The sequence below is a fragment of the Hippopotamus amphibius genome, chromosome 1 (genome assembly GCF_030028045.1).
Source record: "Hippopotamus amphibius kiboko isolate mHipAmp2 chromosome 1, mHipAmp2.hap2, whole genome shotgun sequence".
Taxonomy (NCBI): domain Eukaryota; kingdom Metazoa; phylum Chordata; class Mammalia; order Artiodactyla; family Hippopotamidae; genus Hippopotamus; species Hippopotamus amphibius.
Window position 1 is genome coordinate 30151150 of NC_080186.1, and position 14940 is coordinate 30166089.

Genomic DNA, 14940 nt, shown 5'->3' on the forward strand with positions numbered 1-14940 from the left:
CCGGGCAAAGCAACAATTAACTAACTGTGCCTCAAGGGGCCCAGAGAGTTGAGTTCCTTTTAAAGCTAACACAGAATTACATACCTGTGCTACTGGCTACTGGTACTGCAGTGGTAAAAAACACCTTCTCAACTTTAGACGCTTGCTGCTGGAAAAAAAAAAAAAATCACATTTATGGCCACTCAGATATGGCAGCTCTCCAAGGCCCTAAAGCCTCCCCAGTTGTGATGGTCATCCACGAGGACAGAAAACCCTCAGTGTTCAGGGATTTTTGCACTGAGCGATGTTTTTGTTTGTGCTCTGACATGAGGTCACAGCACTGTCTGACATTCTGTGCTGACAATGGAGCCGGCTTTGTCCCCTACTCCTTGGCTGTCTCCCAGCTGCCTAATCCAGTAGGTTCTGTGTGCCCAAAGGCTCCTCTAAAGTTGCTTTTCTCACGTGGATGGCCTTCTTAGAGGAAGCCCCAGGGCTAGCTTCCCCTCTAAGCTCTCCACTCCCTGCTGACCCCCAATACTGCTATGAGACTGGAAAGTTCTTTTTTCCCCTCAAGGACTAAGCTGCATGCTAAGGACAGGCTAAGACATCCCCTCACAGGCAGAAGACCTCCTGTGAAGGTCCTGGGCAGTGTGTTGTAAGCTGCAGGGGGCAGCTGCTCAAGGGTAGGCCCTGGACTCAGCCACACCTGGATTCAAGTCCAAGCTCAGCCACTTATTAGTTACTGAGGTCAGGCAAGTAATGTAACCTCTTAGAGTCTCGGTTTCCTCATCTATAAAAACAGGGATGACAGCCAAAGACTCTCCCACAGGCCCCCAAAAGGGTGAAATGAGATGATGTGTGTGGAGCTCAGGGCACACCATGGGCATTTATATCTATTCATATGATTATTAAGTAGGACTGTCGAGTTGTGGCCAGAAATCACCCCTCACTTTAGTATACCTCCTATTCAATTGGCTATAGGGTTTCTGCTTTCTTCAAGTCTTATATTAAAAAGGGCTTAAAAAAACAAAAAGGGCTTTATCTTTCATCCTTTTAAGGAAAAAAAAAAGTGCCTCTAAGATGAGTCTAGGAGGAACGTGAAAGCTTCTGGCTAAGTTACAGGAGAGGACACTATAAAATAATGATGGAGAAATGAGACCCATACTTAAATACATAAAAATGAATTGGGTGGAAAAGGAATGAGCTGTTCCATGCAATTCCCCAGGGCAGATCCAGGAAAAGAAGACAGACTACAGGGAGGCATGTGGTTGCCCAAGGGGAGGAGAAAAATAGGTGAGGGAGATTAAGAAGTACAAAAATCCAGTTGCGAAATAAATGAGTCATGGGGGGGGCTTCCTAGGTGGCGCAGTGGTTAAGAATCCGCCTGCTAATGCAGAGGTCACGGGTTCGATCCCAGCTCCAGGAAGATCCCACATGCCGCGGAGCAACTAAGCCCGTGTGCCAAAAAAAAAGAACTAAAATAAATGAGTCATGGGTATGAAATGTACAGTGTGGGAAATATAATCAGTAAGTATGTAAATCTCTGGATGGTGACATATCCTAACTAGACTTATCATGGTGATCATTTTGAAATGTACAGAAATATCACTGTTGTGTAACAGGAACTAACACAGGTCAAAACAAACAAACAAACTCATTGAAAAAGGATCAGATATGTGCTTACCAGAGGCAGGGGTGGGGTGGGGAGAAGGGGAATTGGATGAAGGCAGTCAAAAGATCCAAACTCCCAGTTATAAGATAAAGGAGTACTAGGGATGTAATGTGCATGTGATAAAATATGATTAACATTACTGTATGTTATCTATGAAAGTTGTTAAAAGAGTAAATCCTAAAAGTTCTCATCACACACACACATTTTTTCTATTTCTTTAATTTTGTATCTATATGGGATGAAGGATGCTCACTAAACTGTGTCAGTTCATGATGCCGTACACCTTAAACTTAGAGACTGCTGTACTTCAATTATATCTGAATAAAACTGGAAGAAAAAAGAACAAATGCCACTATCATAAATGAGAAAGTAGGATCATTTTCTGTATATAGCCATCAGCAAATATATGAACAATAAAAATAATGAAAATAATTTTTTTTTTGGCCTCGCCACACAACATGTGAGATCTTTGTTCCCTGACCAGGGACTGAACCCACACCCCCTGCACTGGAAGCACGGAGTCTTCACCATTGGACCACCAGGGAAGTGCCTGAAAATAATTTTAAATAATGAAAACAATAGTAACAACCAAAAAACCCAACTACATGGAGGCAGGTTGGGTCATAATGCTGAAAAGACATTCCCGGTGACTCTGGCCATCTGAAACTGGACTAGGCTGCCTCCAGAGGTCATTGGCACCCACCCCATTTATGGAATTTGATTACTCACTATTTAGCTTTAACCTACCTTCCCAGTTTGTTTGATAGCATCACACATCCACCCAGACTTTCTCCTACTTAGTACATCCTTTTCTCCATCTAATTCCTACTCATACCTCAAGGCTCACCTGACCTGCGTGGTCAACCCAACAAGCCATTAGTCTCTGAAGCCCTCACCTGACAGCACAATGTAGCAGTAAAGAGCATGCCCTCTGGGATTGGTCTGTCTGTGCTTCACCCCTTGTAAGCTGTGTGACCTTGGCTAGTCACTTAACTTCTCTGGGTCTCAGCTCTCCATTGGTAAAATCACATCTACCTCCCAAGAATGTTGTAATTAAATCATTAAAAAAGTACTTAGCTTGGTAGGCGACATCTAGAGACACAGACATTTAGAGACAATAAAAAGATCAGTGGTTACTTAGGGAGAGAGGGAGAGGGAGATGGGATGAAGAAGTGAAGCAGAGGAGATTTTTAGGGTGGTGAAACCATTCTGGATACTGTAATGGTAGATATATGACATCATGCATTTGTCAAAACCCACGCAACCATACTACACCAAGAGTGAACCTGAAGGTAAACTATGAACTTCAGTTAATAATAATGTATCAATATTAATTTTCCAATTATAACAAATGTACCACATTGATGCAAGATGTTAATAATAGGGGAAACCAGGCTGGGATGGGGCAGGGAGCAGGAAGTGTATGGAAATTCTCCGTACTAGCTGTTCAATAAAACCTAAAAAGACCCATAATCTAAAAATAAGATACATAAGGTAATGACTGGCACATGTTAGACCCTCGATTTTAAAAAGTGCTTAGTTAGCACAGTAAGCCTATACACATAGTAAGGGCTCAATAAATCACAGCTATTGTTATTTTTTATGACCATTGTTTTTATCATTTGACACTATACCTACTGGTAGTGTTAACTTTCTTTTAGGCATTTTAGCCTCTTTAACTAGAATATACATTTTTATGAAAAAGAGATCATGGTTTTTTCACTTTTCCATATTCCCCAAGAGTATCCTGTGTAGCATCTGGTAAACAGCAGGCCTTCAAAATATATTCAATTGAATGACCAAATCATTTCTATAGTCATCAAGCCTGCACACTTGGGTAGAAAACGGCTCTATGGTAGGCTCTGGGAGCACAGATTACTTCTCTGACTTGGCCACTGCTGTCTTTTTCCATCTGATGGGGTCACATCAGGCCCTCGTCCCAGTCTGGACTCTGCCTTGGAGAAGAACCTGCTTTCCTGAAATGTTCTCGGGCTCTCCTGTCCTAGTTGATAGGATTAGACTGCAGCTGAAATATCTGGGTAAACTTAAAGGTTGTTTCTCTGCCCCCCGCCCGCCCCCTGCCATGGTATGCATTGGCTGCGGCGTTCCTGGGTTTATACCGCTGGATTATGGGGAAATGACTAAGTGTTAGAAGGACACGTTTGAGGGTGGATATGACAGCCATTCTCCTTGTTGAAGTAAAAGCCTCTGAACGTGTCACTGTGGAAGTATACCTCACCCCACCGGATCCATTTCCACATAACACTTACCATTTGCTCTTGGGTTTGCGGTGAGCTGGTGGCACCATTTAGTATCCACTGTAAGTTCTGTTCTCCCATGAGCAGGCTGGGCTGCAGGATAGCCGCGCTGGGAGTCGGGGTGATGGTTATAGTGGGATTACTGGTTAGCACAGAGGTGGCGTCCAGGGGCAGAGGCTGGACCGTGGCTGGCAGGGGCTCAGTAGTACTTTGTGGTTGGGGTGCTGCTGCCATGGCTGATGCCACTGCCGCTGCCGACGCCAAAGCCCCAGCAACAACAGAAAGTCCCGGGACGATGGGCTGCGGGGCCTGGGGGTGCGGAAGAAACTCTTGATGGTTAGCAGCAAACTGTGTGCTGTGGGGAACAGGCACTTCTGGAGCTTGTAAGAGAGCAGGGGGGTTGCCAAATGCAGCTTGCTGGGAACCAGTTCCTAAGGAGGGAGCAGGCAGAGGAGCAGACGGTGCTGAGGCTGGTAGTAGAGGCTGGGGTGGCTCGGAGATGCCAGGCTGCAGTACAAGTGGAAGAGATAAAGATGCTGAATGTCTTGTGGATGGTGGAACATCACTGACTGACTCTGCATCACCATTAAAACGTTCAATCAAGGCAGCTGGCAAGAAAAAGAAACAGAAATATACATATATATTCCAAGCCTTATACGAGCCACAAAAAACACAGTCATTATGGGTTACACCAAAGACAGCTGAAGCCTGTCAGAGCTGATTCCTTCACTGCTTGTAGGCTGGCTTTCTGCTTTTCATTTAACGACCCCTCTGGTCAAAGTACCAGGCTTCACGATCAATCTCACTTTCTAAATGTGAGGACCTAGTATGGGTCTAACCACGAAAAAAAAAAGTATCCTACAGCTTTTCTGGAAAGAGATTAGACATCCTTTTCTTGGCATAGGACCAGTGAACACACTTTCTGACTACTCTGAAGCTTCACGGACAGATTTTCATTCAAACACAATTAGATCTATGCATGTGAAGTTTGGTTTGTGGATCCTGCCTACTCATGAGTGGAGGTGTCACATCAGAAGAAAGAGCTCACAACTCTTCTCACTTTTTAAAGCCAACAAGATTTTTTGAAAAAGGAGACCCTCTTCTTTTGAGGGTCCAGGGAAAGTAGATCCTCAAGTAAACCCTTGATGAGGGAAGTAGGGAAAAAAAAGATGGAATTGAACTGAAAAGCCCATCCTTTTCTGACCCCTCACTAAACGTACATGTCATTCAAAGGAAGTGAAATATTTCACTGTGCTTGACATCTCCTGTGTCAGGAAGTGTGAATTCCTGCTCCCAGTGCAGAGATCTGAGCAGGAAGAGAGTCTGTATAACAAACCTGTCTGTTGAGGATCTTCCTGAATTGCCGGATCATCTGACTTCTGGAACATTGGTCCAAAAATGATTGCTGGTGAAAGTGTGCTGAGATTCTGGCCCTGTGTCAGAGACAAAGATGTAAGGCTTGCTATCTGAAAGCAGGTCTTCACCACGAGAGAACACAGAGCAGCAGAACCAGAATGATCTATCGCTGGATATGCTTTTTGTTTCTAACTTCTTTCCCAAGGTGACATTTATTTCCTTAAGCCTCAGATGCTAAAGATCTGGGTCCTCAAACACTCTAAAGCAGGAGTCAGCAAACTGACCTGCCAGCTGAATGCCTGTTTCTGTAAATAAAGTTTATCGGAACAGGTATTCCTGTTCATTTCTGGATTGTCTATGTTGCTTTTGCCCTGCAAATGGCAGAGTTGAGGAGTTGTGACAGAGAACGTATGGACCACAAAGCCGAAAATATCTACCTGGTCCTTTACAAAAAAAGTTTGCTGACCCCTGCTCTAAAAGACCAAATTCTACATAAAAATGGGGTTGTATAATATCTATTACTTGGAACTTGCTTTTCTCATGTAATAAAAAAAATAATAATAACATACCGTGAATATCTTTCAAGGTTATTACATAACATCTATGATATTCTAATATGTACACATGGTAGTGAATTAAACAATATAAAGAAACATAATGATAGACAATAGTGATGCCCTTATACTCACTACTGTTTGTCACTGCAAGTTTCTTGTAACTTACAATCAAGAAAAGGTCAGAGGAATTTATGAAAAGACAAGATATGAGAAAACAAAACACCTAGTGCCCCGAGGGCCTGACTCCTGATAGGTACCAAATAAAACAGCCACCTCCAGGCTTTCCTTTAGCTAAAGGAAAGGAAAAAGCAATTCTTTTCTCTGCAGTCCACTTCCACTTTGCATTTTGTAAGGCAAGAGTGACAAAGGCAACCACCTTCAAGAGTCCAGGAAGTAATAGAAATAAGTGAAGCAGAGGGCAGGGACTGGGAGGCTGTGGCAAACCTTCAGCCACAGGCTTCAGCTGAAGGCGGCCACACACATTGGGGGTCACCAGAGCTCAAGAATGGTTTGAAATTTGGATTTTTATGTGAAACCTACTGATTTATAATGAAAAGTAAGTAACTGAAAACAATTTAAAAGCACTGTATAGATGGCACAAAACCTATCTTTAGGCCAGACTTTGATCTGCTGCCAACTTGAGCTTTCAGGACATTTTGCAACAACTTTGCTTCTGGGAGGCAGCAGGATTACTCTGGGGCTGGAGGGGAAGCGTGGTGAGTGGAGCTGTCCACCAATCTAGAGGGCCTCCGAGATGAACTGCCCACTTGGGCCAAGAAGGGCCAATTATTCTAGCAGGATTCCACAAGTGGCAAGATGAGAGGGGAAGTTCAGTGAAGCTGATGGCCAGTGTGATAGAAGCTGAAGGTAGAAATCTATGTAAGGCTTCCAGCTTCTAGTCCAGAGGGAGTTAAGAATCACAGGCCAAGGGCTTCCTTGGTGGCGCAGTGGTTAAGAATCCGCCTGCCATTGCAGGGCACACGGACTCTATCCCTGCCCCAGGAAGATACCACATGCTGCGGAGCAACTAAGCCTGTGTGCCACAACTATTGAGCCTGCACTCTAGAGCCCGTGAGCCACAACTACTGAGCCCATGTGCCGCAACTACTGAAGCCCATGCACCTAGAGTTCATGCTCTGCAACAAGAGAGGCCACTGCAATGAGAAGCCCGTGCACAACAATGAAGAGCAGCCCCTGCTCACTGCAACTAGAGAAAGCCCGTGTGCAGCAACAAAGACCCAACAGTCAATTAAATAAATAAATAAATAAATAAATAAATAAATAAATTTATTAAAAAGAAAGAAAGAAATCTATGTAAGGCTTCCAGCTTCCAGTCCAGAGGGAGTTAAGAATCACAGGCCAAGGGCTTCCCTGGTGACGCAGTGGTTAAGAATCTGCCTGCCAATGCAGGGTACGTGGGCTCAATCCCTGGGCCAGGAAGATCCCACATGCCTCAGAGCAACTAAGCCCATGAGCCACAACTACTAAGCCTGTGCTCAAGGGCCTGCGAGCCACAACTCTGAGCCTACATGCCACTGCAACTACTGAACCCCACACGCCTAGAGCCCATTTTCTGCAGCAAGAGAAGCCACCACAATGAGGAGCCCACGCACCACAATGAAGAGTAGCCCCCGCTCGCTGCAACTAGAGAAAGTCCATGTGCAGCAACGAAGACCCAATGCAGCCAATAAATAAATTAATTAAAAAAAAAAGAATCAAAGGCCAAGACAGTGCCTTCAAACTTTTCATCATGACACAAATGTGAAATATATATATATTTCATATTACATACATATCCGTATGTATAACTGAAACAAAAGTCTATGAAACAGATCCTATCCTTACTATGTGCAATGTCTTCTGATATTTCCTATTCTACTGATGTCCTTAAAAATGTTGATTACGAGCCACTATTTTACAACCCAATAAAGATGTGCCACCCGGTCTGAAAAACAGTGAGCTAACCACTATCACTAAGCTGTAAGCTCTGCCACTCTTTCATGGTTGTTATTGTTGTTCTACCTGTTTAGGAATCCTTATCAGGAATAACACTGTTAAAAAGGAATGAGTCCCTGTGACTTCAAAAGATTACGTACAAGAATGTCTACAGCAGCACTATCGTAATGGCTCCAAACTGGAAACTATCCAAATGCCCAAAGGCAGTAGACAGAAGGAACTCTATTATACTCTATTATACTCACTTAGGGTAATACTGTTCAGCGATGAGAGTGAATAATCTATTCCTATATGCAACAACGTGGATTAATTTCCCAAACAAAACGTTGCAAGGAAGAAGCCAGCATAAACGAGCATATACCTCATGATTCCAATTATACAAAACGCAAAAACAGGGAAAATGCATCTTAGGTTATGAGAAGTCATGACAGTGGTTACCCTTAGGAGGAGGGAATGGCTGTTGGGGGACCTGAGGGGGCTTCTGGGGTGCTGGGAATGTTCTGTTTCTTGATTTGGGCGCTGGTCATGTGGATATGATGACTTGTGATGATTCATCAAGCTGTACATTTATGATAGGTGTACTTGTATGTATGTATATTATACATCAATAAAGTGTTTTTTTAATTTAAAAGAAGAAAGAAAGAAAAAGGAGAGTGCTGAGGGGACTGTGACTCAGCCACTGCCAGGCTTCAGAGCAACAACCCTGTGGGCAGAGTGAATGGGAACTGCCCCCTACAGTAGAGGAGAAAAGAACAGGCTGAGCCTCTGGGGCCTGAAGCAAAGAGACACGAGAACACTGAGCTATTTGGGAACAGGATGGATCGTGAAGCTCAGGAGCCAACAGGCCCAGTGGGCCGTTCCCCAGCACTTCAGCCCAAGTTCACCCCTAGGACACACAGAAACATGCGGCTGGGCAGTGGTTGAGAATCCGCCTGCCAATGCAGGGGACACGGGTTCGATCCCTGTTCCAGGAAGATCCCACATGCCACGGAGCAACTGAACCCATGTGCCACAACTACTGAGCCTGCGCTTTAGAGCCCGTGAGCCACAACTATTGAGCCCATGTGCTGCAACTACTGAAGCCCACGTGCCTAGAGCCCGTACTCCGCAACTAAAAGAAAGCCTGCGCACAGCAAAATAAAGACCCAACACAGCCAGTAAAATAAATAAACAAATTAATTAATTTTAAATAAAAAGAAAAGAAACATGCAGCTGCCCAGGAACCTGTAAAATGATGATCTCATAAAAATATACCATTTGATTTTAACAATTCGTCTTTTTTTTTTTTTTTTTTTAAAGCAAGCAAAGCAAAATTAATCCTATTATACTTCAAGGAACTGTGGTCTTAGTTTGAAAGACTAAAAATGAGCCTATTTCCAATTCTGGGATAAAGGCTGGGTGACAAAGAGACAACATATAATTTGATCCCAAGGGAGAAGAGCAGGCCTCTCTCTTGCTGCTGTAAATTATGGTAGAGAAAGCTTTCTTTTTTTTAACAAGTACTCAACGTTCGCTCATATGATTCCTCACCTGGTGAGTCCAGGGCTCCAGAAAGTTCCTCAGCCATATGCCCCAGGCCCAGCCAGGGAGTGGACGCCTAAACATTTTCATACGATCTCTTGAGATTAAGGAGATATTATACCCAGAAACCTTACGTTGTGTGGTTGAGAGGGCAATCTTGGCCATGCAGCGTAGAAGTTTCTTTTAGAGCATTAGCTCGGAAATGTGAATATGCCAAACAATCATATGAAGTGCTTCTTTAATGTTTTTCTTTGTTCTTCGATTGGTTAATTTCTACTGATCTCTCTTCAATTTAACTGATTCTTTCTTCTGTCATTTCCAATCTGTGTTGAGCTCATCCGGTGAATTTTAAAATTTCAACATATTTTCAGTTCCAGAATTTCCATTTTGTACATTTTTTTATAGTTTCTATTTCTCTGCTCAGATTTCCTATTTATTAAATGATTACAAACATATTCCTTTATGTGCTTGAGCATTTAAGAGCCACTTAGAAATGCCTGCCTGCTAGTTCTAATATCTGGCTCATCTTGGGGTCAGTCTCCATAGATTACCGTTTCTCTTGAGTAGAGGTAATGTTTCCCCGTGACGTCGTCCTCTTCCTTTTTGAAAATATTTATTTATTTATTTATCTGACTGCACCAGGTCTTAGTTGTGGCACATGGGATCTTCGCTGATGCATGCAGGATCTTCAGTTGCTGCGTATGAGATCTTTAGTTGCGGCATGTGAACTCTGAGTTGTGGCACGTGGGATCTAGTTCCCTGATGGAACCTAGGGATTGAACCTAGGCCTCCTGCATTGGGAGCCTGGAGTCTTAGCCACTGGACCACCAGGGCACTCCCTCCTGTGTCTTCTTATGTTTACTAATTTTGTACAACCCTGGACATTGCAAATGATATGTTGTAGAGACTCGGGATTCTGTTACACTTCTTGGAAGAGTATTTGGTGTCTGCTTTAACATTCCGGCGACTTGGCTGTGCTCCAACTCCAGGCTCTGTCTTCCCTGCAGCGGATGGCAGCTTTGTCCAGCTCTTTGTCCAGCTCTTTAGCCTCAGCTGGGCTGCTCAGGGTCTGCCCCACACACCCACAGTTCAGGGGTCAACTAGAGATTTGGACACAGCTTATACACAGAACTCAGGACTCTCCCTTTGTGGCTCTCTCCTTTCCAGGCCACCCCCCCCCCCACCCCCGACTTTCCAGGTGCTGTAGTAGCCCTGAACTCTGTCCTCTGGTTAGTGAAGCCAGTAAGACTGAGTGTTTCCTAAGCCTGGGCCATCTTGTGTGGTGTCAACCAGGACCTGCCCTGAGACGGATAAGCCATGAAGCCCGAAGCCCCATCCAGTGCCTTTGCCATCTTCCCAGGGGCCCCTCCTTCCAAGTGTTACCTCTGCCTGCTTGGGTTGCTCTCTGGGGCCTTCAAGTAGTGGTTTTTAGATTTTGTTCAGCATATACAGTGGTTTTCTGTAGGAGGGCTGGTCTGATAAGAGCAATTCTGCCATTCCCAGGAGAACCCAGGCCTTGGCGGGCTAATATAAAATTTCTGTGGCAGGTGCCCATCTCAGAGGATACCGACTCAGTAGGCCTGGGTGAGGCCCAGGAACCTAGGCTGTAGAAGAGCTGCAGATGACGCCACTGTTCACACTTTGAGAAACACTTCTTCACAGCATTTCTGAGTCGCTCAGTCTCTGTTCAAATACTTTCTATCACATTGATTCTTCCTTATTTATTATGCGTAGACACACAGAAAATCTAAACTAAGCTCTGTTTATTTACCAGAGAAAAACAACAAAAAATGCACACTTAACCACCAATGTCATTAACCCAGTAAAGCTCACAGATCCTCTTGAAGGAGCATAAGCTCAGGATGGATGTGGTGGTTTGCAAGACACATCGTGGAGCCATGGGAATGGCAGCAAGCAGATCAAGAGACACTGGGGCTGGGCTTCCTAGGTGGCGCAGTGGTTAAGAATCCGCCTGTCAATGCAGGGGACGCGGGTTCGATCCCTGCTCCAGGAGGATCGCGCATGCCGTGGAGCAACTAAGCCCGTGCGCCACAACTATTGAGGCTGCGCTTTAGAGCCCATGAGCCACAACTATTGAGCCCATGTGCCGCAACTACTGAAGCCCACGCACCTAGAGCCCATGCTCCGCAACAAGAGAAGCCATGGCAATGAGGAGCCCACGCACCACAGCAAAGAGTAGCTCTCGCTCACCACAACTAGAGAAAGCCCGCGTGCAGCAACAAAAACCCAACACAGCCAATAAATAAATAAGTTAATTAATTAATTAATTTAAAAAAGAGAGAGAGACACTGGCGTTGTCCCCTAGCAGAGGGCCTGTAGAGGAGGTTCCCGTCAGAACCCCCGTGCAGTGAGCTCAAAGAAAGGACAAAACTGACTCAGCTCAGACTGGCAGGGTTTGGGAAAAGTTTAGAAATTGGAATTCTGGCTCCCCCTTTACAGCAGACGAATTTTTTTTTTTAAGATTTATTTTATTATTTATTTGTTTGTTTGTTTGTTTATTTTTGGCTGTGTTGGGTCTTTGTTGCTGTGCGAGGGCTTTCTCTAGTTATGGCAAGCAGGGGCTACTCTTCATTGTGGTGTGCAGGCTCCTTATTGCGGTGGCTTCTCTTGTTGTGGAGCACAGGTTCTAGGCACGTGGACTTCAGTAGTTGCAGCACGTGGGCTCAGTAGTTGTGGCTCGCAGGCTCTAGAGTGCAGCCTCAGCAGCTGTTGCACACGGGCTTAGTTGCTCCGCAGCATGTGGGATCTTCCCGGCCCAGGGATAGAACCCGTGTACCCTGCATTGGCAGGTGGATTCTTAACCACTGCACCACCAGGGAAGCCCTACAGCAGACGAATGTTAAGCTCCTCAAGGGCAGACCACACCTACTTCTTCGCCACTACAATCTCAGCACCAGCACTCTGCCCAATGGAGTAGGCACTCAATAAATATTTACTAAATGAATAAAGAGAGACATTTTCTGGGGCAAGAGGTTATCAAGTGAGTGATGTAGGTCAAAAGGCACTACGAGTCAGAGAGAACAATCTCTCCAATGAGAGCTCTTATCAGGCAACAAAAGCAAAACACCCTAAAGGGTGAGTAATTGAACACAGCTCAATCTGAAAGACTTCAAAGACTAGCCTCCCCCAATTTTCCCACCAAAGGCTCAATTCTTGCACTTATTTTAACAGCACCAAAATCAAGGTATACTTACTGTACTGGAATTTTCTTGAAATTCAGAATCTGTCGACAGAAGGCTTAAATTCCTCAGACAAAGTGAGTGATTTGTATCCTGTGAAAGAAAAAAAAAATTCGAGTAACAACAAAAAAATTAGGATTTATAGCAGCCTATCATGTAATAAAGCACTTGATTACAGTGTCCCTAAGGTTACAAATGTCTAGAGAGTAAAAAAATCATTCAAAGCAAGGGCTGTGTGAATCATTTCAATTTTTAAAATCCTGATATTCTTAAGAAGAAATCTCTTACATTCTTAAAGACAGTTAATAGAGTTTAAGAATTATCTCATGACTTAGGCTCCAGAGTAACAGAAGCGACAGTAACGTGAAATTGATAATCTTTGTATAATTGGTCTTATCATTGATAAAGCAATTTCACATGACCTCAGTTACTATTCATATAAACCTCTGAAGTATTACTTCACATTCCCATTTTAAGTATGAGAAAAGTAATGCTAAGACTAGCAGTGAGCTGTCCAAACTCACGGAGCTAATTAGCATAACATAAACCCAGTGCTTCCAACTGAAAGTCCATCTTCCTTCCACTGCATCACTGTGTCCCCAACCTGGGCATCTCAGGGACCCTTACTCAGAGTGGTACTGAGGGGTTACTATTCACACACGGCTGCCTGGGCTAACTCTGAATTCTGGATTCTTAGAATGCCAGTTGCAATTCACATACTTGGTGTGGTAACCCTGCTCTACCTCGTGGATCAGATGTTCCCATTCATGCATACATTCAACAAATACTCGCCGAGCATCTACTGTGCATTAGGCACTGTTCCAGGCCCAGGGGTACAATAATAAACAAAACAAAGCCCCCGCCACCAGAGAGTTTATATTCTAGTGTGGGGAGAGGGGCGGACAAAAAAAACAAATAAATATACAGTATACAAGATGATGATAAGTGCTGCGGAGGGTAAGGGGAGTAGGAAAGGCCAGGGTAAGAGCTGCCCTTCTATTAGATTAGGGAAGACCTCTTAGATAAGGTGGCCTTTGAGCAGACACTGAAGGAAAGAGGGCATGGGCCATGCACATACGTGGGGGTAGTGTTTCATGCAGAGAGTACAGCAAGCACCAAGGCCCGGAGGCAAGAGTGGGCTTCCCTTGTTCAAGGAACCACAAAGTGGGTGGTACAGATAAAGTGAAAGGAAGTGATGTAATGAGGTGAGAGAAGTGACTGGGCAGAGCGTCTAGGGCCTTCTGGACCACTGTAAAGATTCTGACTTTTACTTTAAGTGATACAAGAAGCTACTGAAGGGTTATGAGCAGAGGACAGACATGATTTGCCTTATGGTTTAGGAAGATCAGGGCAGAGGAGCAGTGGGGAGAAGAGGGGGAAAGGTGCAAAGAAAACCAGTCAGCAGGTGACTGCAATAATCCAGGCCAAAAAATGACTGTGGCTTGAATGAAGTAATCAGATCAGATTCTAGATATACTCTCAAGGCAGAGTTGATAGACTTTGCTGGTGGGTGTAGAGTATGGGGTAAAAAAACGGGAGTCAAGAACGACTCCAAGCTTTTTGTCCTGTGCCCCTAGAGAAACAGAGGTGCCATTTACTAATGAGATGGGGAAGACTGCGGGAGGGAGAGGCTGGGACATGCCAGGACTGGGAAACAGACATCAGGTGGGAGGTTAATCCAGGCTAGAGAGAGAAATTTAGGACTCAAAGGCAATCTCGATGGCACCGAAAACCTGAGACTAGAGGAGAGTCCCTCCCCTGGGGAGAGGACAGCTATCCAGAGGAGGTGAGGTCTGGCGCTGTGCACCAGGGCCCTCCAATGTATAGAGGCTGCTGGTGAGAAACTGTCCTCACATTGTTACAAAAATGAGAAAATTGATCAGGACTGCATAAATGCAGCTTTGTAGGCAAAGACTCTCAAATCTTAGTATTTTTATCTGGCTTTACAGATAAAGAGGCTGAAGCACAAAGAAGCCATCTGCCTAAGGTTATGTGACTAATTGTGGAGCCTGGATGTGAACTCACACTCTTCACAAGCAGTGCTGTTTTGCCTCTTACAACATAGGGGTCAAGAACCAGGCTCTGGAATCAGACAGCCTGCCTAAAGGGAACTAAATTACAAGCACTGGATATGCAGGCTAGTTACTTAATTTCTCCTTGCCTCAGGTTTCTTTATGAGTGATATGGAAACGATAATAATACTGACCCTCTTGTGAGTGAGATAATTCACAGAAAAACACTTAGCACAGGTACTTGGCATATAGTAAACATTCAGTAAATATTTGTTATTATTACTAATAAAACACATTTAAAACACAATCCTTTTAAAGGGATCCTTTGCTGTTTAAAAATTAGAAACCACAGGGACTTCCCTGGTGGCACAGTGCTTAGGAATCCGCCTGCCGATGCAGGGGACATGGGTTTGAGCCCTGGTCCGGGAA

General features: G+C 44.4%; 1 protein-coding gene across 5 annotated transcripts in view; it reads right to left on the reverse strand.

Annotated features, from left to right (window-relative positions):
* Positions 1 to 14940, reverse strand: part of MTF1 (metal regulatory transcription factor 1) — a 43346-nt gene that overhangs the window by 6970 nt on the left and 21436 nt on the right. For 3 of the 5 annotated variants that reach the window (XM_057705695.1, XM_057705684.1, XM_057705666.1), the window contains 4 exons: positions 12515 to 12592; positions 5246 to 5342; positions 3922 to 4517; positions 85 to 148 (listed from right to left, as the gene is read on the reverse strand). In XM_057705695.1, the coding sequence (XP_057561678.1) occupies positions 85 to 148; positions 3922 to 4517; positions 5246 to 5342; positions 12515 to 12592 (835 nt within the window). Of the gene's footprint in view, positions 1 to 84; positions 149 to 1877; positions 1979 to 3921; positions 4518 to 5245; positions 5343 to 12514; positions 12593 to 14940 lie in introns of those variants that run through there. The other 2 variants (XM_057705674.1, XM_057705706.1) reach the window with 2 other exon arrangements.